This window comes from Pteropus medius, unplaced genomic scaffold, assembly GCF_902729225.1.
Source record: "Pteropus medius unplaced genomic scaffold, Ma_sr-lr_union100, whole genome shotgun sequence".
In the NCBI taxonomy this organism is placed as follows: Eukaryota; Metazoa; Chordata; class Mammalia; order Chiroptera; family Pteropodidae; genus Pteropus; species Pteropus medius.
Genome location: NW_024346150.1, coordinates 1,076,736 through 1,103,567, shown reverse-complemented (window position 1 = coordinate 1,103,567; position 26,832 = coordinate 1,076,736). Strand labels below are relative to the sequence as shown.

The 26,832-nt window shown below is 35.4% G+C and overlaps 1 protein-coding gene and 1 pseudogene across 3 annotated transcripts in view; one reads left to right on the top strand and one right to left on the bottom strand.

Moving 5' to 3' along the window:
- KIF24 (kinesin family member 24) overlaps positions 1-26,832 on the bottom strand; it is a 49,498-nt gene that overhangs the window by 15,687 nt on the left and 6,979 nt on the right. Inside the window, exons 2-6 of one of the 3 annotated variants that reach the window (XM_039875540.1) lie at positions 17,744-18,391; positions 13,762-13,951; positions 8,375-8,472; positions 4,349-4,564; positions 1,659-1,746 (exon numbers count right to left, since the gene is read on the bottom strand). In XM_039875540.1, the coding sequence (XP_039731474.1) occupies positions 1,659-1,746; positions 4,349-4,564; positions 8,375-8,472; positions 13,762-13,951; positions 17,744-18,366 (1,215 nt within the window). In that variant the 5' untranslated portion in view covers positions 18,367-18,391. Of the gene's footprint in view, positions 1-1,658; positions 1,747-4,348; positions 4,565-8,374; positions 8,473-13,761; positions 13,952-17,567; positions 17,715-17,743; positions 18,392-26,832 lie in introns of all 3 variants that reach the window. The other 2 variants (XM_039875541.1, XM_039875542.1) reach the window with 2 other exon arrangements.
- LOC120612905 (GTP-binding nuclear protein Ran-like) lies at positions 6,220-6,881 on the top strand (annotated as a pseudogene).

Here is a 26,832-nt window from a genome sequence, read left to right as displayed (position 1 = left end):
ACAGATTAAGTCTCTACACTGGCATATAACTGAGGGTTATCTAGGGGAAGCTCTTGCTATGCGGTCTCTACTACCAATACAGCCAAGGAAATGATAAAATATGAAGCAGATTTATTAGAAGTTTAGGAATATAAATATGTGAAATGGCTATAGGAATGACTTAAAAACCCACAAATCTCTACAACTGAAAAAAATGCTCATTAATTGCCTGACCGACAAAATCTTGATTCCAAACCTGGATGAGTCAGTGAGTCCTCTAAAAGGCAGGGAAATCCTGGTGCCTGCATTGGCAAGACCAGGTAATAAAATACACCTGGAAGGAGACTTCCTGGAGGATGGACAATCCCATGTGAAAAATAAAACTGTCAGTTGTGAGGCAGGCAACAAGTGTCTAAGTGAGCCTGAGGGTGATTTGTGAGGATAACACTTAAAGATGACACCTGAAGGTGACATTTAAGCAAACACATGGGTGACACCTGAGTAAGCATGAACGGTGACACCGGAGCGATAAAGTGTGACATCTGAGTTAGCAAGTGCTATTGTTTCGAGTCAATAAATGTTTATGAGGGTAACCGTGTCAGATATCCATAATTTATATCAACTTTCCACCTCGATCTCACCACCTTGGTTTCCTTCTGTACAACCTCGTCTGTACTACAGACTGAGGTATCAATGGTGATAATATGTTGACTAATAAGAAACTTCTTTCTTTTCCTAGGAAACATACTTTAGGATAGAGCAGTGCCACAAACTCTTCCAGGATAGGAGTGTGATTTGACACCAGATTGCTCATTAGCACAGTTATGACCTACAGCCAAAGAAAAGGGACTCCCTCTTAGTGTTTATTCCTTTCCCATTCATTTGGTCTAACATCCACAGACAAAGGCATCATAAGAACAAACTCTCTTGAAACTCCTGACCAAATGAAGGAATGGCCTGGGAAGGTGGGGGCAAGAGGAACATAGGGAATAGTTGTATGAGAATTTTCTTTAGGATTCTACAGTGGAGGTAGCTTTGGACAAGTAAGAATGGTCGCTGTCTCAGGGGAGCTCCTTCAATATGTTCCACACACTTTTGTTCTGTGCCTATCTTTGCAATCACTAGAAAGGTTCTTGGCCTTAAAGTGACTCTCTAAAACAGTCACATTTAGGTGGCATCTTCAAGTTTTAGATTCCAGGACTCAGGATCTAATAATCACACAAATATGAGGTCTGGTCCTTTAAACAAAATTTATCTGTTTGACCCAGGAAAAGGAAACTGTGAGAAAAAGACATATATCAATGGTGAGCCACCCTGCCATTTCATGCACCAAAGTCCCTGGAGGGGCATACTGTGAAGCTATTCTAAAGGTGAGTATTGCCACTTCTTGACTTATGAATAATGCCGAATACCAGAGAAATACATATTAGCAGCCTTTGAAACTAGCCCAAGAGTATCCTCTCACGCACTAGGTTCTCCCATATGCCTCCCACTACCATAGCACTGAGACAACAACTTATAAAGAAGCTATTTTCTCAGAGGAGGACTCACCTTTTATAAATGTGAAGTGGTATGCTTGTCATACCTAAATCTGAGTCCATTTTACTTGCTGATAGCAAAATAATTTTTTTTCTTGTATTTTGTCTGATATAGTGGCATAGTAAAGAGGGAAGAGTTACCTCTAAGAGGAGCTCCACACTATCCACCTGAAGCTCTCGCAGTCCCACTATCTGTACCACATGCTTGCTATCTTCTCTTGCGAAGAGCCTGCAGATTCAAGAACATGGTTGGTATGGCAGAGCTGCTGTAATATGTAATAGACTTTGTTCTTGCCTCCCCAGAAACCACTCCAACACTCTCCCACCATTAAATAGCATTTGCTGTTTGGGTAGAACTGATATGCATTCTCCCCACCCACTCCCACACCTCCTGACCCCAATCCCTGGCTTCAGGGATAGTCCTTGATTGTTGTAAACAAATCAGCATCTTTGGCTATAATTAAAAGAAAGAGCACATAAGAGGTGAAGGGAATCAAAAAAAAAAAAAAGAATGAGCATATATCCCAGATCTATGCCAATCAGTGGATGGTGTATTCTTGGCTACAGTGATTGGTTCAGGGGTGGATATGGGACTCTGCAGGTCCAATCAAAATAAAGTCCTAGTCTCTGGTTATTAGATACCTGAGGGTGAGGTGCTCTTTCTCTGTGGGAGAGAAAGCATGTGGCCTTGGGAGCAGTGGCAGCCATTCAGTATTCACAAGAGAGACAGTTCTGGAATGAAGCTAACACCATAGAAGGTAGAGCAAAGAGATGTAAAGAAACTGGGTTCTTATAACAGTCCTGAGCTGCTGGAGTAAAAAGACCCTAAGGCCTAATTGTCCTCTAGGCTGTCTAGTTATATAAGCCAATGACTTCCTTAAATGCCTTAAGCCAGTATAAGTGGGCTTTTATTTTACTTGCAACATAGAGAGTCCTGATATACCTTCTAAGAAAGCAAGGAAGAGCCTGGTGCTGCAATTGAATGCCTCAGGCCTGCATGTAAGGTAATGAGTGGTTATGGTCTATCATCATTAAACCACACCCATCAAGGGGCATGTACTGAATATATCAAAGACTATTATTTTTCTGCCTTAATAGGAAACTGATTAAGATTAAGGTGTACACACACACACACACACACACACACACACACACACACTCTTATATTTTTATCTACCTTTGTCAAAGCCCCACTATTATTAGAGAAAATATATTTTATTAATAAAACAACACGATAAATCATAACAACTCTAAACCAAGAAAGGATGCCATCAGTAGATCAAGACATTTTAGAAGTCCTGGAAAGGGAGGAAACAAACAGATATTAGCCAATTAAAAAAGATTAAAAAAAACCACCCACAGCACAAGACACTTGCGAGTAAGTCTGGGTCTTCACTAGAGAGTCTTAGAGAAGCTTCAAACCCAGGAGTTAGCATACTCTCATCCTGTGGCTATAATTAAAGGATGCAAAAATGTAAGGCAATATATCTGGGTCATTCATTAAAGAATTACACTCACAAACAGCTGGATAATCTGACTATCCCTTCACATAAACCACACACATAGCACAACAGTGGCTTTCATGCTCATGCCAATTATTTTTTAAAGGAAGTAGCCATTCTGACCGGAAAACATTCCTAATAAGAATGTTGGGTCTTGGAAGCAAAGTTGTGATTAATCTAACTTGACACTTCAAAAACAACAGAGAGGGTAGAAAAGAAGAGAAACTGCTAAAGCAACCTCAGAGTGGCACCCTCCTTTATTTGGCAGTTGTGGCACAACTGAACCCCCAAAATCTATACATTCTCTGAGTTGTGGCATATCCGAAGGTCCCTTTTTGTTGCAATAGTCCACAAGACAGTGGCCTGCCTAAGTCTACTCAGTGGCCTCTCCAGTTACGCTACTCAGTACTCTAGTGCCCCATTACAATGGGGGCTGGCCCTTCTATGCTCTCCCTACTGAAATGGAGCTGCTTCTCCACCTCCACCCCCCATTCCAGTGCTTGCCTGGAGCTTGCGGAACTTTTGGACAGCTCTACAGGGGCTTGAATCCTTTTGTTGTGGGCTCGTCTATTTCACTGATTTGGTTTTCCCTAGCCTTCTACCATGCTCGGCCTCAGCTCACTCTTCCCCACTTGGTGTGGCTGCTCTCAACACATCTCAGGTCTAGTTAATTCTGTCATGACAAGCTTTTATCCTTCCACCTCCCTTACTTCCGCTCTCCTCCCTATTCTCTCAGTCAGTTGATAACCTTCACAATTCCTTGCTTCCTACTCAGTTAAAGTCATGTGTTTCAACCTAAATAAAACTTTGCCAGAAAAATACAATACGGATTTAAAATCAGTTACTGAATACATTTCTAAATTACTATTTATGTTGCAAGGGCAAGAGTTTAAGTCCTATAAGAGTTAAAAGTTTAATGTAAATAAAAGGGATTTTCCTTTTCTTTTTACTGATTTCAGAAATCTCTCCTTGAGGTTATTGAGAAAAAGAACAAGAGAAAGTGGGAAACATTATTTAAAGTTCTTCCAGTGTAATAATTGGTCAAAAGACTAGGATGAGATTTAAGTATACGTTGGTTTCCTAACTTCTTGAAATTATGACCTTTTTTACAGACCAAAATATCAGATAAATAGGATACTGATCACTTAAAAAATACTAATGGAAGGCTGGTTTATATTTTTCTATAGCTGAAAATATGTATCTGATTTAGGAGACTCTCATTTCACGCAAGGGCATTAACGTATTGAAGATTCATTAAATTCCATGATTCAGTGGGACTCTGGCTTAAAAAATGATGAACAGATTCAGTTTCCCGCTCATATTCAGTACCTTTTTCTTCTATTTAGGAGGTCATAAAGCTGTCCACAGTAGATTTCATAGAAGCTGATCCACACAAAGAGGTGCCTTCTTGGCTGGGATACTTCTAGTTGCCTGAAGATATCTTTGGCAGCCAGAGCATACAGTCCTGGGTTCTGATGAGTTCCTATCATGGTGTAGGTCTTTCCAGCACCTGTCTGTCCATATGCAAAGCAAGTAGCATTGCCTCTGAAGGAAGAATAATTTGTATCACTATACATGTTTAGATAAATGCTAATCTCTATATAGATTTTTAATGACAAAAGTCAGGTAAAAGAAGAAACCTTGACAAAATTCAGCCATAAACACACAATCCTTTAAGGAGAAGTGGGCTTTACATTATAACAAACATAGGAAGAAGAAAAAACATTCTCAAAGCAGTATGAGTTCTCACAGTAATTTTTTATGAAACTGGTAAGACTGCGAGACAACACTGGAAAATGGTCACCAAACTTATTTTAGAAATTTACTCTCTCAAAAAGTATTCTCTAGATTTGGTGCATGGAAACAAAGACTCCTGCTAGGTGTTTTAGAGGATCCTAGAGATTTTATGCTAATCCTGAAAGATAAGTTTGGTGAAACAAGTAATAGAGAATTAAAAACAATAAATAACAGAAGATCATATGATAAACATGAAAGTAGTGACCACTCATATGAATATTAAGGAACTTGATTCTAAGTGAGAGTCGCTATTCTTGGATGTGGATAAATGTTTGCACATGCCCTGTATGAGTGGAAAACTGTAGAATAAGAAGTGGAGAAGAGAGTTGGCGGACCAACCTACAGAGATCACAGTATATTTTAAGAGGAGTTGGAGGCCAAGATTACCTGAGTATTATGGGGCCCAACTATGTAGTACTAAGTAGAAAGTGAATATGTTAGGTAGTAAATAGTTATTATGGGAATCACATGAATTAATAAAAGTAGCTACTTGTAGAAAGAAAAAAAAGTATGTATGGACACAGGAACAGGGGGAAGCTAGAGGTAGGCAGAGAGATGCATACATAGAAAGGGATGTGAAGCCAGATAGAAAACAAAGAAAGAGTGATGTGACCAGAGCAAAGGAAGCATGGAAGTGTGAGAATCTAGAGATAGGAGCTAATCAGATTTAAGATACCGGAAGCAGAGACAGGTTACTTGTCTTTTAAACCATGGCTCCCAATAGTATGAATACTTGAATACAGTGGCAGAGGCACAGTTAAGAAAAGAATTATAGAAGGAAATTTGAATACACTGAAGAAGATCTAGTAGAATGAGAGCAAAGAATGTAATCTAGCTTATCTTTTGAGCATTTCAGTGATGAGCTTTAAAAAAAACACAAATATAGGCATGAAGAATCTCTATTACACTTTACAGAATTTACAGTTAAGTTACACTTAACTTGCAACTCCCTTATTTTTTACTGGTAATGTCTTATTTGATTTCTAACTTATTTTAGAAACCTTCTCTCTCAAAAAGCATTCCCTAGATTTTGTGCATAAGAAACAACCTGAAAGATGTATAACTTTTTTAGCCTGCTCATTTAAATAATTGTAAAAAATTTAAATAATTTTTTCAAAATAACAAAAACACAACACAAAAAAAAATAGGCAAATGAAGATATCTGAATGGTAAATAAGCACACAAAAAGATGTTCAGTATCATTAGGCATTAGGGAAATTCAAATTAAAAATACAATAAGATATAATTTCATATCCATTGGATTGGCTACAATAAAAAAGGCTGACAATGCCAAATATGGTAAGAATGCAGAATTGCAATTCTCATATATTGCTTTTAGGAGTATAAAATAGTGAATGGATCAGTCAGACAGGCCCAGAGATGCTTCTGGAAGTAACATCCTGATGACTGCCCAAGGAGAACCCCAAGTTGTTTAAACTTGTATTGGTTGGTGACGATGGAAATGGAAAAACTACATTTGTGAAACGTCATCTGACTGGTGAATTTGAGAAGTATGTAAGCTATCTTGGGTGTTGAGGTCCATCCCTTTGTGTTTCATACCAACAGAGGATCTGTTAGGTTCACTGAATGGGATACGGCTGGTCAGAAGAAATTCAGTGGACTGAGAGATGGCTATTACATCCAAATCCAGTGTGCCATTGTAATGTTTGATGTAACTTTAAGAGTTACTTACAAGAATGTGCCAAACTGGCACAGAGATCTGGTATGAGTATGTGAAAACATCCTCATTGTGTTGTGTGGCAATAAAGTGGATATTAAGGACAGGAAAGTTAAGGCAAAATCAATTGTCTTCTACCATAAGAAAACCTTCAGTACTATGACATTTCTGCCAAAAGTAACTACAACTTTGAAAAGCCCTTCCTCTAGCTTGCTAGAAAACTAACTGGATGGAGACACTAATTTGGAGTTTGTTGCTGTGCCTGCTCTTGCCTCACCAGAGGTTGTCATGGACGTATCTTTGGCAGCACAATATGAGCATGATCCAGTGGTTGCTCAGACAACTGCTCTCCCTGTGGATGATGGTGATGAGGATGATGACCTGTGAGAAAGTGAAGCTGGAGCTTACCTTCAAAAGTCTAGTTTTATTGGCAATTGTCCTGTTATCAGTGGTGCAGCATGTTTGCCACTTTATTATATAGCTAAGGAGAACATGTGCTTAATCTTTTGGATGGTGAAGGAGATGAATGGGCTTTGGAGTGAACGTGGCAGTTAAAAAAATACCTTCATTTTTTGGACGTACGTATTTAGCTGTTTTGGAATGTGGTTGTTTCTTTGAGTTTCAAATATAAGACTGCTGCAGTCACATCACAATATTCAGTGGTGAAACTCTGTTTGTTATTGTCATTCCCACCCCCTTTTGTTTAGAATTAGAATAAAGTTGTATTTCAACTATCAAAAAAATAGTGCATGAAAAACTATTCGGCACTTTCTTATAAACATACACCTATCCTATGGCCCAGTAATTCCATTTCTAGGTTTTTATCGAAGACAAATGAAAATGTTCACAAGACTTGTACAGAATGTTTATACAGCTTTATTCATAATAGTCTAAAACTGGAGACAACCCACATGTCAATCAACAGGAGAATGGATAAACAAATTGTGTTCATAGAGGGGAATATTACCCAGCAATAAAAACTATGGATACATATAACAACATGTATTAATATCAAAAAACATCATGCTAAGCAAAAGAAGCCAGGCATAAAAGAAAACATATTGTAATGATTCTATTTCTGACATTCTAGAACAAGCAAAACTAATCTATAGTGATAGAAAGGTCAAGTCTTATATAAGACCTGGGAGTGATGGTGAAGAATTAACTAAAAAGAGACACTAGAAACCTTTCTGGGCGGTAGACACATCCTTATTCCAGGTATTGGGTACTTGGATGTACACAACTATCAAAATTCATCAAACCTGAATACTTCTTAAGATCTGTGCATCTTACTGCATGTAATTTACACCTCAATTTTAAAAAAGTTATTAAAAAAAATAAACTTCAAAATACTCTGGAATCAGCAACTATAGCTGGTTGTTTGGAATTTTCAACCTGCACATACCTAAGGTTTAAATGTACAATAGAAGCTCCTGTCCCATTTAATGTTTATTAAGTATGAATAATTACTTCAAAATTTAAAAAATACATCTATGAAAAATAGATAAGTAATAGTCACTTATCTATCTTATTCCAATGAAAATGTTAACAGAACTATTATTAAAAGTTCAAACTAACTACAACCACTTCAATCTTTTTATTCTGAGGACTTTCATGAAATTATATTGCTGTCAGCTTGTATTTTTCCACTAAGTAGAGAATCAATATCATCAATATAAAAGAAATTTTGCTGAAATTTTCTAAATGCTTGATAAATTCTATAGAGAAACTGAATTGTTCAGAAGAGACTAATTTAAATTCATTAGAACAAAACACAAATTCATGTTTAACTCAAAAGGAATGAAAAGGATAAGTGATATTTATTTTTTTAAATATAATTTATAGAAAATAAAAAGAGAAGAAAATAATTACTATCATACCCATTGAAAATATGCTGAATGAGTGGGTGAGTAGTCTTCATGTATACATCCCGATTGGTGCATGCCTCACCAAAGACTTCATCAAAATAAAAAACATGCTGAAAAAGAAATTTGATATTTATAGAAAAAGGAATTCTTCAACCATATTCTAGATAACACATGATAAAGGTGCAAATACATTTTTAACTAATAGTAATTGACCATGATGAACTTAGAAATAAGCAATCAATAACTATCAAATGACAGAGTCTTATTTTACTTGAGATCTCTGCAGACATTCTTATAATGTAAAACCTAAGGCACACAATTTTTGTTCTCTCTTAAGTAAACTGATGAGTACAAGAGTACAAGAGTGAGCCAATCCTTCTTAAGTCCAGGAGAGGAACTGAAATCTATGAAGATTATCATCATAAACTAGCAATAGCTAAGATACTTGAAATTTTGGGGGGATTCTAGATGAAGACTTCCATTCCATATGTTACACAGCTTGACTTTTAATTCCATAAACATCTATTGTTTAACTGGTACTACGTATATTGCAGTAGGCAGTTCAAGGAGCCCAAAAATACTGATAGTACCCTACCATTACCCCACCCCAGCCCCTAAAGATGTTAATCCAGACAAGTATACAAATGACTATAAGACAGAAAAAACTTGAGAGATAAAGTACATGTGAAATCAAAAGGAGAAACATATTCCCTCTTATTGGGAGAGACTATGAGAATGGGAGAAGAGGAATTTGAGAAGCGGAGATGGAGGCAGGGAAGGTATTCCAAGCACAGGGGACACATGAGCAAACAGCCAAGCAGGAAAACACAAAGACTGTTTGAGGAACATGGAAGATTCAATGTGGTTGAAATATAGGATCTTGGTAGGTAGAAAAGTGAAATAGAAGGCTACAATAATGAGTTTGTAGGGGTCTTAGGACACCAATCTTAAGAGAGAAGGTGGAATGCTCATATTTAATTCGGTAAACTGTGAAAAGATAATTAAAAAAAAAAACTGAAAAGGAGAGGGATAGCTGAGTCATTTTATTAGAAGTTAAATCTGGCTTCACACTGTGAATGGATTGGGAACAGGGACACTAGTAATTCAGTGATGACGTAAAAAAGGTCTAAATTAGATGATGATAATAGAAATAAAGAGGAGACGGACGCATGAGAAATTTGGCAACTGCCTGAATGTGGGGAGCTGGGGAGAGAAAGCTGACTCCCAAATAAAAAACCATGGCCATCTGGAAAAGGATAGGAGACTCCATTAAATTGGGTCTGGTAAGCATTAGTTCAGCAGCCATGATCATTTGCATAATTTAGAAGCTTACCATGTTGGCAGTTCAACTACATCTGTGTAAGAAATCCTAATAATTCCAAGCCTGACTGCAGCATCATAATGGCAGTCTGTCTATACGCAATGAACAAGAGAAGAGGCCCTGTCTTCTGTTACCTTTTAGGCCTACTCCAAATATTCAGTTAAGGACAAACTGTATGGACAAATGCAGAAAGATGAATTGAGGCCAATTTACTGTGGGTCATTCTACCCCAGGTTTGATTCTGTTTCGGGTACTATTACATTACACTAGAAAGGAAATTTGTTAGGTCATCTGAGAAGAAATTGGGGCCACAAAGTTGAATTTATCGGTTAGAAAAAATCTTCAAAAGTTAGGTGAGAAAATAATGAATCTCTGTAGCATGATAAAGAGATCTGTAAACTTTTAGTGCTTTGAAAAATGTGATATGATTCCAAAAATAATAAAATGTTTATAATCGTTGAAGCTGGGTGATAGCTATATGGGGGTTCATTATACTTTTGATTAAGCTTGAAAATGGTAATAACGAAGAATAAAATATATTTCTAAAATCTGACTTTAATGAACATGATTTATAGCTAACTCATAACTGGTCTTTAATCAAGAGAAATCTGTTTATTGATCAAATATTACCATAGGTTTTTATAGTTAAGTATGAAATCAAAAGCAAAATATATTGTGTGTGGAGGGGGGGCATTTCTCAGGAAAATAAGAAAAAATGAACAGAAGTAAATGTGGGAATACATTTTTTGGTCTCCTTTTATTTCATTGAGTATATGGCTAGTCTTCCCTTCCTTTTATAAATATTAGTGAATACTTTAACTCTTCAGTAAGCACCTTAGAAAGCACTTACTGATTAAAGATTAGTATCTTTCCTTCCGATACAATTTAGGTATCAATTTTTCCAGTACTTTTGTACGTAACTTACAAAGAAATGTGAACATGCAAGATTATTATAATTCATAAAGTCTTTTATATCACATATACTTTCATTTGATTAGACTTTATCAATGAAGTTGGATTAACACTCCCTTTCGCCTTGATATGATCAGTTACATAATTTTTTAAATAATTTTTTTCAGATTATGAAAGTAATATATATTTATATAATATGTCTGGAAAGCTACACTTTCTAACAGGTAATACAAGGAGAAAATGGGATTAGAGAGACAATTTTCACTGAATACACTTTTGTACCTTTTGATTTTGAAATAGGTGAATCTATCCTATTCAAAAGTTTTTTGGCTACCATCAATAAATCGACAAACAGCAAGTGTTGGCAAGGATGTGGAGAAAAGGGAACCCTCACGCACTGTTAGTGGGGTAACAAATTGGTGCAGCCACTATGAAAAACAGTATGGTGGTTCCTCAAAAAATTAAAACTAGAACTACCTTATGACCCAGCAATTCCACTTCTGGGTAGTAATCCAAAGAAATCCAAAACACTAATTCAAAAAAATATATGCATCCTTATGTTTAGAGCAATATTATTTACAAAAGCCACGATACGAAAGCAACCTATGTGTGTCCATCAATAGACGACTGGATAAAGATGTGGTATGTATATACAAGGAATATTACTTAGCCATAAAAAGAATTGAATTTTACCATTTGCATAGATGGACTTAGAGGGTATTATGCTAAGTGAAATAAGTCAGAAAAAGACAAATCCCATATGATTTCACTTACACATGGAATCCAAAAAACAGAATAAACAAACAAAACAAAAACAGACTCATAGATATAGAGAACAAACTGACGGTTACCTGATGGAAGGGGGGTTGGACAAGGATTAAGAAATACAAATTGGCAGTTACAAAACAGTCATGTGGAATACAGTCAATAATATTGTAATAACTATGTATGGTGCCAAGTGGGTACTAGACTTATCAGGGGGACCACTTTGAAAGTTATACAAATGTCTAACTACTATGTTGTACACCTGAAACTAATATAATACTGAATGTCAATTATAATTTTAAACATATTCAAATAAATGTTTTATTTTTTATATAAAAACAACAAAGCTGATTGCAGAACATTTCAAAAATATGAAAAATGATAGAGGAGAAAACTAAATTATCTATAAATATTACTATTCGGAGATAGCCACTGTTGACTTTTGATATATTCCAGTACTTTTTTTTCTAACATTTTTTCTTTACTGAAGAAATTGAAATGAAACATGTTTGTTTTCTTGTTTTTTTCCTTATTAAGTTGATATAAAATTTAATAGTAAGTAGGATGGCACACTATATGTATATGGTCATATATACCAAGTAACAAAAGATTTGAAAGGCTAGAATATTCGATTAAACGAACACATAAACATATTGTTTGAATTCCTAAATAAGTTTGATAAATAAAACCCAAAGAATCTAAGATCATTATTTATTTGCTATAAACCTCCCTTTTCTTCTATTTAAGTAAGGAAAAAGGAGCAAAAAAACCCCTCCCAATACTTTTTTATTATAGCATTGATAGGTAAGGACTTTGACCTATGAGAGCAAAGGTCCAAAGTTCAAACAGCAGAGAAAGTGCTATGGAAACTATGGGTATTCAATAAGTATTGACCAATGGTAATAACAAAGAAGTAAGGTTATTGTGTTTTGGGATAATGGAAAAATACAAAAGATAAGATGATGTCTCCTTGAGGGAATTACTGTGACAAAAGTATCATTAATGCAGTCTTGGGTAGATGGTGATTGGATAGGGCTATTACTATGGCTGTAAGTTGCCATGGAACACATATAATTACAACTAATTGTTCATTTGGACCATCTTCAAAATAAATACCTCCTACCTAGACCTAATAGATTGTGCATTGATCAGCAATCGATAAGGCTGTTAAAGTGACTGGGTTGGTTATACAGTGGCCTAGTAATTTAGTGCCCATAGAAAGACTGTGGATTATTTTGAGTGTTACTGTGAAACCCAGTTTTGGTTAGCAAAGAAAAAGAACAATGCAAGTGTAAAAGGGGGGAAAGTTAACAATTTGACTTCACTGCTAAAGGATTTATTCCAGTAGAGTAAGATCTTAGCTGGCTAAGGTGAACTGCTAGCAAACCAGATTACTCACCACTTTTTTTTCTACCAGTCACTGGGTTTTGAGGCCAGAGAGCGAGAGAGCGAGAGAGAGAACAAAATGAATGTAATGTGAAAATTATAGGGAGGCAGATTCAGAGTAAGAAACTTTGAATTCCCAAATTTTAACATCTGGTGGGTTATCCCCCATTTTAGATTATTCACAATTGCTTCACAATTTTAGGAGTATCTAAGTTACAATATCTTCCACCTATGGGGTTTGCTGCTTCCATACGAGACTGAAGAGTTACTGCTAGGGTACTTATCAACTTAGAGTAAGTTCCTTTCAATACCAAACCCTTTCTCCTTGGACTCTCTATGATCATTCTGGCAAAGAGTGAACAATTTTTATGTGTTGGAACTACTAGTGTTTTATTTAAATCTTTGTATGTTAGGTGTGAAATCATATCTCAGTGCAATCTACCCTGTACAAAGTGGACGGCTCAAGAGCTCTACTTCCACCAAATAAGTCTAAGCCCAGAGACAGTTGAGAATCAAAATAAGCAATGGGTTGACAATTTGTGGCCTTGTTGCTCAAAAATAGATTCTACATCATTAGACTCCAGACTCACACTCGGCGGAGTGAGAAGTTCACACTGAGAGAGACAGGTGAAAATTGAGACTCTGTGACCATCTCAGTCACTTTGGGGCATATGCTCGATGACTGATTCTATCACCAATTCATTATTTAAATTCTTTTTATCCCCTCATTAGCCCTTTTTTGCTGAATATGTATAAATTCATGTAAAGTATGTCAAGTAAATGTATGATGCAACTCTATTGTACTAGAGTAGAGGAATTATGTTTTTGGTATCCCCCATTGCACTATATTTTTTAAACGTCTAGGATAGCAATGATTTAATGCAATGTCACATCAGGGATGCATGCCAACAAATTAGAAAATGAATTTTAGAATTTGTACGCAGCCACTCAAACAAAAAGCAAAAATTTGACACGTGATAATATTAGTTCCAAACACAAAAGGAAAGCATCATACCTGCAGAATATATTGTGTGAGGTCAACTGCTTCTTTCTTCTCATGAACAAGTAGAGTTTCTTTGTCTTCTACAGTAATAATATTAATTTCTCCACGACGTACCTCCTTCATGCCCAGAGGGCGTTTTCTAACGCAAACTCTGATTTTCTCCATCTCAGTCCAAGAATTCTCTTTCTCTGAGGTATTCTGTCTGATATATGTTAATAAGTGGGCTTTAATTTTTACTAATAGGATAAGGCTACTTAAGAGATCAAAGTATCAGTACATTTTATCATACATGGTGATATACATATATATATATACACATATATACATACACATATATACATATATATATATATATATACACATATATACATACATATATAGTTACATAAGTTTTGACATTGGGAAAGTTCTTATTAGCTAAATCTTCCTGATTATTTCTATCTCCATCCCTATGCCATCCCATCCTTTGTCCAGACCAAAAAACAAGAACAAAAAACATTCCCAAATCCTAAAAGTTGCTTTAGCTCCAAGACGTGTGTTTGGCTTCCAGATGTAGTCTTCCAAAAGGCTTCTAATGATGGATGAGGATACTCTTTCTTTATGTCCCCAAAACTCAGGCTAGTCAATCCTCAAAATCTAATGCAATATGCTACCATCCCTCCAAGGCCTTTACAAGACCCAAACCCATATCTCTTGTTTCCTTTCAATCCAATTATCCTTGTACATTTACTGTCTTCTTGATCATTCAATCTAATTTTTTTAAATCCTGAGTTTACTAAATACCTTAAATTAGGTGGTAGGTTTCAATGTACTTTTCCCCATTTCTCTCAGGTATATTCTTCCTTTGCCTTGTTCTTGTACTTCCTCTTTTTGCCCACCCTGATATGTATTTGTTAGAATACAATCCTATATTTCTTCTTCCTGGGACAATATTATGACTGGCTCTGCCTACTAAATTCACTCTTCTATTCAGATGCATTTCTTCTCTGGCTCTAACTTCAGTGAACTCATCAATCTTAATATCCAGAATATTTGAGGCAAATATTCTTTGGGTTAGGGATACAAAATTCATCAAGTTTACTTGCTGAGCTTATGGTGGTATGCATATGTACATCATATATATAGGAACTGACCATATACCTATATAGAAATTCCTCTCAAGCTAGGTAACAAGAAAGTAGGATTCTTGAAAGTAGGAGTTTTCTAAGGATCAATGGCATTTGGTCTATATACTAAGAATGTCTTAGCAAGACAAATTATTCCTTTCCTTTATACTTTAGAATTTGATTAATAGCCCTTAAAAAGCCTTTTATAATAAATTTTGCACAGGATATTTCACTATATAATTGCTTCATTATCAATTTCAATTTTCTGAGCCCTCAACTGGCTAGAAAGTTATTTTTGCCAGGATCTAAATTAGTAAAAATAGCAAATGAAATTTCTAATATAATGTATAAAGGACTACTCAAGGCTTTTAAGGCATATTTCGTTTTTTTAACCACCATATAGCAAACTTTTAAAAACATACCATTTTGAGGTTAAGTGTGGCAAAATCTTGACAATCATTAAAAGCAGATGATGAACATGGGGGTTCATTGTTTTATTTTCTCTTCTTTTGCATGTTCGATTTTTTACAAGAAAAAGCAAAATTTAAATGCATCATTTTAACAAAGGCTTTGTATTAAAATCTCTAGTAGTTGGTGTTAATAATCTAATTGTATAAAGCTAATCAAAGAGGACAGAAAATGTCCTTTTTAAAACTGACCAGGGACTTTAGGATGGGTCACACAGACAAAAGGACTGTAGTTTTCAAATTCGAGGGACAAAAAGGAATGAATATTCTTTTAAAAGGCATTAAAAAGGTTTGAATGCCCAATCTTCCCTGTCTCACATGCAAAGAGATAAGACAGCTGGGGTTAGGTCTACTCAAGTCTTAAATTTAAGTCAGGGCAACCAGTTCGCTAAATGCCTCAGACTTATTAAAATTCCAAGGTCAGCAATTTATTCTGAACTCTGAGTTGAGGCATCCAAAGAGAACACTCTCTGAATAGAAGACTCCCTAACAGCAAGGCTTAAGTTCTGAAATCCTGACTCCCACTTAAGGTATGGTGAGAAAACAATTTTGAGGATTACTGGGGAAAATGTACCTTCTTATGTCTATTTCTTTTATATAGGCAGTCCCCGACTTACAATGGTTCAACTTAATGATTTTGTGACTTTACAATAGTGCAAAAGAGGTACAAATTGATTAGAAAAAGCACTTCAAATTTTGATCTTTTCTTATGCTAGTGATATGTGGTAAGATACTCTCTCATGATGCTGGACAGTGGCAGCAAGCTGCAGCTCCCAGTCAGGCAAGTGATCAAGAGGGTGAACAACCAATGGTCTATTTATTGCCAGTGTTTTTTGGATACTGTGTTCTGAGCATGCTTAAGGTTGGCTGCGCTAAGCTATGATGTTTGGTATATCAGGTATATTAAGTGCATTTTCAACTTCCGACATTTCAACTTATGATGGATGGGATGTAATCCCATCATAAGTTGAGGGGCATATGTATAATAAAAAATGGGAAGACTAAGATAATAATGATATAAAAGTTGAAAAAGCCCTGGGTTTGTCATGTATCAACTTCTATAATAGCACTTATCTCACCAGATGATAGTCTGTTTTCCCACTTACCCCATCCTCATAGAGACTAAGCGTCTCCAGATATCCTAATTATCTTTATATCTAGAATCGAGCCTAACAGAGGTGGTACTTAATATTTGCCAAATAAATAAAATAACAATATTTAAACTAAAATCTACATTCTATTCAAATATATAATGCAAATTGGTATATTTATTCTATTTATAAATAATTCCTATTTAGATTTTTATGTGTTGTTCAAGGAAAGACTATAATATTCAAGAAAATATTTGTTTTTTTCACCACTGAGCTAACCAACAGGAAAACGGCAATCCTGGTTTTGATGGTCATGGGACAATCTAGTTCTCTCACAATTAAAAGAAAACAGTATTAAATGCTGTGTTCTGCTAAACCAAACACCCCCTACCCCCGCAAAAAAACTTTCAGAAACACTTTAAAATTACTTTAAGTATTTCAAATTACTAAAGGTACTTTTATCTTTAAAACTAGGCCTTCTTTTTTGGGAATAAAACAACTGATTGGCTATGAGATCCTCTGAAACCTTAGCCAATATAAGACCATATATAAATACCTTGTTTCTCTATAACTCGCCATCTAAAACTTTTAAAGTAACAAAACAAGCAATACATGTTATTAAAAAATTTTTTTTATCTATTACACCAATGTTCGTATTAGGTTATTACTCGATATTTCACCTTTTAGGGACTTTATTTCAAATTCTAACTTGAAACTCTATGTGAAAAGAACTTATTGTCATCCTGATTCTCAAACCCTAAACTCTATCAGAAGTGTCATATTCTTTGCAATCATAAAAATCATCTATCCTTCTTGGGATGGAACTGTAGAAGGTATTCAAAATCAGGACAATATTTCAACATGTGCAGGTAAACTAACTGCTCCAAAGACATACTTCAACTATATGCTCTGTTTTTAACTAAACTTTGTCTCCTGGTTGGTTTAAGGGAATGTGATAGCATTAAAAAAAATCCTGTGGAATGCATTTTTTTTTACCCACTGTAGAAGCCTAGTTAACTATTTTACCTTCATGGATGCACTGGTTGTATCAATGTTACACTATAATAAATAATAGAAACAGGACTGCTATAGAAATAATAGCAGATCTTGGCAAGTAGTAGCTGTTTGATGTACCTGAATAACATCTCTCTCACCTGAAAAGTCCCAGTTCCTCATTAATTTTCCATCGAAGTATTTCTATTATCAATGCAGAAGCTGTTTGCTATCATTTTCTGTAAATAAGAAGTAGGCTCCTCTCCTCTGGTTATGAAGAAGACTGCCTTTGCCTGAGGTCACCCTCCCTCCAAAAAAAAAAGATAAAAATAATTACCTGATACCTGAATGAGGGATTCCATAATTATACCCTGAAACATGAGAGACTCTTTGAATAATGGGAATACTACAATCCCCTAGTATTGGAGAAAAGTGATTTGATGAAAAGAGTAAAGTATTAGTTTCTGTTTGCACATAGGAATCAGCAGCTGTGGCATTCAGGATTCTTGTTTTTGTATGGTTCTGGGAATCATCTGGTAGCATGTGCTCTAGCACTTTTAGGTAACTAGACTTCTGTTCATTTGCAGAAAAATCTGATAAATTGCACATTTCAAACTCATATTTGCTGGTAGTTCTATCTTTGTTGTCAGCAGGAGAATCAAAATGCAGTTGCCTGCGAGGTCCAGATCTGGGTTCCCGAGGCTTGATATACAGGCTGTTTCTCTGAAGAGGATGCTCTGGACTACTGACTGCTTCATCCTCTTCCTGCATAATCTTAATGATTTTGATAAGTTGGAAGAGACGTTTGCGGTCGTTCATGTCATGGACTCCCAATCTAGAGTAGTCCTTCATTGTAATCTTGGCTAATTCATCTATTTTCTGAAGGCCAAGGGCAGTAAAATGAGGATAATACTGTGCAAGCTCAGCTTCACAAAGACATTCATACAACCAGGATGTCATTTTTGTAAAAGAGTTTCTACAAATTCTGAAGAGGAAAAAAAAGTCATTCATTTAAAATTCAGTATGTATAATACAATGATTCCTTTAAAAATGAAAGTACAAAACAAACATGCATTCTAGCGTACCAGATTTTCAATAAATAAATGATTAAACACATAGTGCATAAACAAAGATACAAGTAACAGATGTAATTTGTTCATTTGCTTAATAAAAAGAGACTTTCAATTGTAATACATACATAGCTACATGCACACACACTTAACACAAGTCACTTACTTATTTCTAGGGAGTTCCTTCCAACCTTGCAATATCTAGTTAACACATGACACAAACTACTGAAACCTCGCTCCCAACCACTGACTATAGTAAGACTAATTTTAGATGTTCAAGTTAACACCAAGGCATGTTGCACAACTGTTTTCCATGATTAATGAACAAAGGCTAAGAAATCTCAGAATGGGAAGCAAAGTTAAACAGTAAACTACAGAGGGCTATAAACTAATATAACTCAGAGAAAATCTCATTTGAAACTGCTGAGTACTAGTAAAAGTTGTATAAAGAGGTAAAAACATCTTTTTTCAGAATCTGCTGATTCACAATTTCAGATCATTCTAAAAGGTAGGTGGTCACAGATGTCTACATGTACAGAAGCTAGGAAATTAATACTAGGGTCAAGATTTTAAAGTTGCACATTAAAATGCTTAATATGCCAAGACATTTAATTAAATAGTAACAAATCATGTGGTTATAACATATAATCCTGGTCTATTACTAAAGTCAGGACCCTAAGAAATTCTCCATACCACTATTAAGTTCAAGTTCACAAGAACATTCAAAAGTAAACTGTTTTCTTTTAAAAATCTGTCTAATAATTCAGGGTTTTCAAAATGCAATTAGTTCATGGTAAAGCCTTTCTGTTTTTCATTTTAACTTATATTTTGTCTTCACTCTAGGAGAAAGAGAGAAAGAGGTCAAGGCCGAGTAATAATGACAAAGGACTCTGCATAATTAACTTTGGAGGAAATGCTACTTAGGCTAAAGAAAAGGCCAAAGGGGCTAAGTAACATATCCTAAACTGATCCTGCCCTTCTCCATTTGTGGTAGATTGAAAAAAACAAAAACAAGACACACACACACATTCTTTGCAGGTCCCTTCATCAAGAAAAGGAGTCTATTTCTCCTCCTATCGCATCTAGGCTGGCCTTGTGACCTGTTTTGGCCAAGAGAATGTGGTAAAAATGACACTTTTTGATTTCTATGCCTAAGCCTCAAGAGCCCTTACAGTTTCTAATGCTTTGGAACTCTTCTGCTACTCAGCCTACAGCCATCACCAAAGCTAGACATCTGAGAGAAGCAATCTGCAACTACTTAGCCCCAGTAGTGCCACCTGATGATTACAGGCACATGAGTGATCCAGGTGAGATCAGGACTATCTAACAGCTCAACCCAAATATCTGATTCACAGAATGGTGAGCAAATAAAACAATAATTGTTTTAAGCCACTAAGTTCTAGCTTACACAGCAGTAGATAACGGCAACAGCACTTCTATATCTTTTTAAATGCGTATCTCTACCTGAAATGTTCCCAACTCCCTTTGCCTTTACAATGAGTTATGTCCCACCTTTCAAGATAGCTCAATAGCTATCCCTTACCCCTATAAAACCTTTCATTTCTCCCCTCTTCTACCATTTTACCACCAAACACCTGAATGTAGTAGTTAAACCAGGCCACCAATTCTTCTACTACTGTTTCTTCTATCTGTAATACCCATCATTTCCAGGAAAAACCCTATTTATATTTTTCTTCTGGGAGGTAAGTGCTAGCAAGGGGTAACTAGTATTTCCTGTGTGCTTCAGGAACAATAGCAGTAAGTATATTCTGAGCATTAACTATATACCAGGCACTATTCTAAGTACTTTGTTAACCTCCAAACAATCTTATGAAGTAGATAAATGTGTGACCTTTTATCTACTTAATTTACTTAATTTAAGGAAGTTATTTAATTTAACATCTCTGAAACTCATTTTTCTCAACTTCAAATGAGAATGTAATAGTCCCCACAATTCCTAGGGTTAGGTTTCAATGAGAAAATATTTCTAAAACTCTCAGCATGATGCACAGTACATACTTAGTACCCAATAAGTGTTAGTAGTTATTACTACTGTGATTGTTATTTCTGTGTTACTATCTTCACCACCTTGCCCAGAACCTAGAACAGAATAAGGCTTTAATGTTTTGGTGTGTTTTAAGTTATTTCTAAGCAGTTATATACCTCCACGTGGCACAGTCTAAGCCAGAGGAAAAGGTTAAGTGCTATACAGTCTTCTCAATTTCCACAGGCTGTACAGGATCCTGTATTTCACAAATTCCCTCTGCAACACATCAAACATTTCCTAATCTAATTCTGATAGTCATGGCTTAGTAAGTATCTGCAAGACTAACGTATTCATCTAGCAATGCTTAGATCTCATAATATCATGGGGGCGTGCAGTGCCAGAGATAGCAGCAATCTGGACATGCAGGTTAAAGCAGCCATGTATGTAAGCATGCACGTAAGGCATGCTTCTACATAAATTGGAAGCATGGTGCCTTTCTGAGCTCTACAGTTAACCTATGTCCTTTTGTTTTAAAATCAGATATGCTTCTTTGTTCCACATTACATTTTACAAACGTCCAGCCCCTCAGAGATACCTGAGTCTCATCCCAGAGCCATTAAAAAAACAAAAAAACTCCCAGGTTTTTGGGGTGACAGACATTAAGAACACTGAAAAAGCTTACTGGGTGATTAAGATTGTACTCCATTGATCTATATTTAACAAAATTACAAATGCAAATGCACTGAACCAGCAATTCCACTTCTAGGAACTTAGCCTACAGATATTCTGTATAAGTACAAAATGACATAGGTACAAACTTATTCATGGCAGCAAAGAAATAGAATAGAGACTGGTTAAATAAATTATGGTAATCCATTAAATGGAATACTACGAATTACAAAGAATAAGTAAACACTCAATATATAATTAAACAAAAAGAAAGCTCTCCAATATAGTAAGAGACTAACAAAGTTACAGAACAGTTTGTAAAGGTACCATTTATTAAAAAGAGGTCACAGATCTATAATAAATCTGTATATTTGCTTATCGGTCATAAAATATTTTTGACAGGATGTACAAGAAAGTATTAACTTTGGTCTCTGAGGGGAGGGAACTAGTTGTTGAAGGGCAAGCATGAGGAGAATACTGTATACCAATAAATGCTAGTGGTTATTATTACCTTTGCTATTGTTATTTCTATTTCACTGCTGTCTCCATTGCCCAGAGTAGGACCTAGAACAATTGTTTTTAAACTCTGAAACTATGTGACCATATTACTTAATTAAAAAATACATTTCTAGTTTCATCTGCCCCCCTCCCTTGCAATCTCCCCAAATTTACCTGAAACAACTACTTGTTACTATTTTGGTGTTTTTCCTTACAGCTTTTTAAAATGCATTTTTTTACATTGTATATAAAACTGTACTCATAACTATACCACAATCTACTTTTTATTTAACAAAAGCATTTTCATATGCTGTTCATTATAGCCCTTAAAAACAATCCACACTATTATGTTTGCTGAATAAATTAATTAGCTCAAGGAGATGAAATTTCTTCTTCCAAATTCCTATAGTGTTTTGATTGTAAAACTGATAAGGCATTTATTAGACTCATATATTTTTTATTTTTTGCCAGCCTTCTTCCAGAGATGATGTAGGGTGGCTCTGCCTTATACTATGTGCAAATTCCTAAAGAGAAGAGCAATATGATCCCACTCAGCCTAGCATTGTCCTAGACAGGTGTGCAACAAGTATTTGTTGAATGAACGGAATCTGCTTAGATAGGACAAAGGACAAAAAGTTCTACCATTTCTACCTTTTACCCAAGGCAACTAAATGATTAGAAGATTTCATGAAGCCTGCTTATGTGGCTATGGAGTTGTTTTCTCTGTTTCCTAATTCTTTACAAGTCCCATCACCCAAAGTAACAAAGACAACCAGGGTCCTTACAACCCAGAATTGCCTAATACACAGGTCTTTACAAACGCCACCCTGAAAACCTCATATAGTTCAAAGACACACTATCTAACAAGGCTAATCTCATTATTTCAGCAAATAGTCCACGGTCATACTATTTTGATGATCTGACAAAACTAAAATTTATTGAATTGAATACATTTATTGAATAGCCTCAAACGAGGGCTATTTCGTTATCCCAAGTAGAGTTTATATATGATAGCAGGCCTAAAGTAATTCTTTCAATTTCCAATTTTCATAGTAAGTAGTTATTTTGGATGGAGTCCAGTGAATTCTTTCAGGGTTTTTTGGTTTTGCTTTTTTGTGGGGGAAGGGAGTGTTTTTGTTTTCAAATTCATTAACTCATGGGTTTTTATATATTTTATCCATTTCACATCCATATATCCATTATATATTTTATCAATCAATTGCCTTAGTCTTTGACACCTTCACCTTGTATATATCCTGGCCAAACTAAAATCGGCTTTCCTCCAAGAAACACGTCTCTGTTCTAGAAGTAGCTGCCCAGTGTCTCACATCCAACTAAAGGTTATACATTTCCAGCAAGAAAGGATAAAGAAAGCACAGAGGGCCTGGGCATTGAAGAAAGAGGGAAAGAGTGAGCACAACCACACTGCCTCTTCCCTTCAGAGAAAAGGAACAGCTCCATACAGCCACAAAAGTAGCTAATCCAGAAAGGTCACTACTCGCTTCATATTTGGGTTACTGAAGAGTCTCTCCAGGTCATTTTTTAAGTCCAATGTCAACTCCAAACAATTAGTTGTGGTTTCTGGAAGGACTCATTTAGAAAGACTTTGAGGCATTTACAACCATTAATAGAATACAGGATAAGAATTTGGGAGCTGGGAGGTGTCAGGTCATTTCCATTTTGTTCCTTGTGCCCCTCCTTATATATGAGTTAAGAATTTACCACTGATGCCTTTGTCACACTATAACTATAGGATGTAAATGAAGTTCCTCAACATAAAGATGATAGGATATAATAACCACTAAACAGAAAAATCAGACAAATGGAATATAGGGCCAAAATTTGTAGTAAATTAAGTATTTCAAATATTTTAAGAAATTTGCCTGACTCAAATGTCCTCTACCACTACTAGTTCAAATAAAGATTCAGATAAAAATGACAAATAGGTAAAGGGAAAGTTAGAGATCAAGGTTGATAACTGTTAACTTTGTTTAGTGTTTGAGCATTCTACTATCTTAGCTATAATTTTACTGGGTAACCTCAAGCAAAGAGGGCAAATACATAGCCTACAAATACACAAAATAAATATATATCAGTGCTGCTTTACTCCCCTCCTATACCCATGGAAAATAATATAAATCTATTTCAATATTCTCTTATTAAACCCTGAAACAGCCTTAGAATCCTTTTTGGGTGTCTGTGCATGATAGTGTATAATTCCATGAATTTTGACAGTTATATATACCTGTGAAACCACCACTAAAATTAAAATACAGAGTGTTTCTATCATCCTCAAAAGATTTCTCATGCCTCTTTACATTCCATTCTTCCTTCTGGCCTTGGACCGAGGCAACTACTGATCTGCTTTCTGTCATTATATATTAGTTTGTATTTTCTAAAAGTTTATTATAAATGAAATTATACCATATATTCTCTTTTGTATCTGGCTTTTTTCAGTTAGCATAATGATTTTGAGATTTAGCTGTAATGCACATAGCACACACACAACGATTTTAGGAGGAGAAAGATCAGAATGAATCAGTGAGTTGCCCAAGGTTAACACAGCACTCAAATCACTCAAAGTTCTAAGATTGGAACTTAGGTCTTCTCATGGCTAGTCCCATGTTCTTTCCACTCTTCTGTGCTGCAAAGACAGCCCTATTGCCAGGCCTGCTAACAGGCCCACTATCTACACTGCTCAGCAGGCTGGTTGCTTCCTGCAGATCTATGCCACAGCATGGAATCTCTAACAGCTGCCACCACCAGGAAAATGCCCTGCAAATCAGCAAAATCCAGTGGGGGACAGATGAGGAGGGGGTTACTTGTAGGGCCCATTCACATTCAATGCCACAAGTATGCAGAGTTCTCCTTTGTGACAAACCCAGAGATTGCTAGGTCTCAGCTGTTGGGGTAACAATCAGAAATAGAGTCTTGGAAGAAATCCAGTTGGCAGAAATTCAAATTTACTTATTCTAGTGGCAGAGCAAATAAATTGGAAAGAGAATATATGCAACTTTATTCACAATTAAGGAAGTTTATTCACATTCCAGTATGTGGATAAGATTCAACTATTTAACATGCTCCCTCAAACTCTCCATTTATCTACCTAAACTATGTAACTCTATCCACTGAAGCTGCCTGAAACTGAACTTGGAATCAGAAAACTCTCATTTAGCTGTGTAACCTTGGGCAAAGTTGCTTAGTTTCTCTGAGTTTCATTTCCCTCTCTCAAGGATGCAATAAGATATTCATGTAAAACTAATTTGAAAACTGCAAAGTACTCCATAATGATGAGGCCATGTTCTCTTACTCAGCACTGTGCCTGGCATGTAGGAAGGAGTGTTGACTTAGAAACAAGTACAAAAGACTTTTAACATTATTGAAAGATGGCTTCTATTACAGCGAGTCCTTGCTGTCATTGATAGGTTCTGCAACTAAGAGAAATGATGTATAATGAAACCAATTTCACCACAGGCTAACTGATAAAAACAAGAATTAAGTTCCTCTGACATTTCATCAATGTTATAATCGATGACGTTATTCAAGGACCTGCTATATTTGATGAAAAGCTGAATATGTAACACAGAATCAAAAGGTAAGGGATTAGAGATACTGAAGTAGATGTATTATACTTGCAAAATATAGAACACCATGTGTAGGCTTCTACTAACTTAATACTGTTTCAATAATGGCAATTGTACAAGTACTTTTCTCTCTTTCACTGGCAGAGTTGACAAACATGCCTGATTACCATCTATAATATGGAGATAGTAAGTGATGCTATATATCAAGACCAACGCTTGATGCAAGTATGTCATGTATATGAGTAGTCTTAATTGATTTTCTTTATGAGGTATAATTTATACATGATAAACTAGACTCATTTTAAGTGTACAGTTCTATGACAAATATTTACCCATGTAACCACCATATCAATCAAATACAATCAAAACAGTTCCATGAAACACCTCTAAAAGTTCCTAATACTTCTTGGTAGTCAATCCTGTCCTCCACCATTGGCCCCAGGTAATCACTGACTCATAAATGAGTTATATTTTCTATAATTTCTCATAAAATAAAGTCATGCAGTGTCGCTGTTATATTAAATCTATATATGGAGAGATTTTCTACTTTGTGGAAAATCCACTTTGAATGGTTTTCTTTCTTAGGCCTTTGTAAACAAGCTAAAATGATCATACTATTTTTTATAATTTTTTTCACTGACCTAGTGACATCTGCTAACAAAGAAATGTCTTAAATCAGTTTAATTTTTTTTTTATGTCAACCTGAGGAAAACAGCAAATTAGTGAAACAAATATAAATATACAGTCAATGTCTTGGAAAAAGTATTCTTTATTTTTAAAAAGTGTTTGAAGTAATCCCATGGGTAGATAGGATGTTTTTGCTAAAAGAGTTTTGTCTTCTACTTATAGGGGAAGATAATTCAGTAACTAACATGAGCTCAAGAGCAGGTATTATAATTTCAAAAAATTTGAAAAAAATAATTCTGTTAATCTACTGTTACTTGTTCGTATTATTGTCCAGATTATTCAATATTCTAAAGTTTTTTTATCACTATAAAAAAGTACAAAACCTGAATCTAAAGTCTATATATTCCTTGCCAATCAGAAAGACTAGAGGAAAATTGCCCAAATTCTAAAGCATCCAGTTATTTTTAGTTTCTCAAATTTATGTGACATCCCGAATACTTCAATTATCTAAAAGGAAATGAAAAAATGGTCAATAAATCCCTCTAGTACATCATTAAATTTTAACAACTTTGTGATAGAATTAGTTACAATATTTAAAAATCAGGAGCAATTAAAAATATCCAGTTTCTGCTTTTCTTGAAAGTAAAAGATACAGTTACATTGAGCCTACAATAAAATAAGGCAACAACAGACCAAAACTGAGTTGTGGCTGCTTTCTTTAGAAGAGCATAAACTATCCTATTCCCATGGTTCACCTGCTCCTGTTTCCTTTATACCAACCATCTTTATTCATTTACATTAATTGGATGGCCCTGTGGGCGTCTGAATTTGAGAACCATGATCTGGTCTAACACCCTCATTTTATGTGGTAACTGAGGATCTGAATGATTAAGTGACTTGCCTAAGGTCACACAGCTTAAGTAGGCTAAACCTCAGTGGCCTTTTCAAACATCTGTTTTCCACTCTCTACTTACCCAATTTTAAATGAATA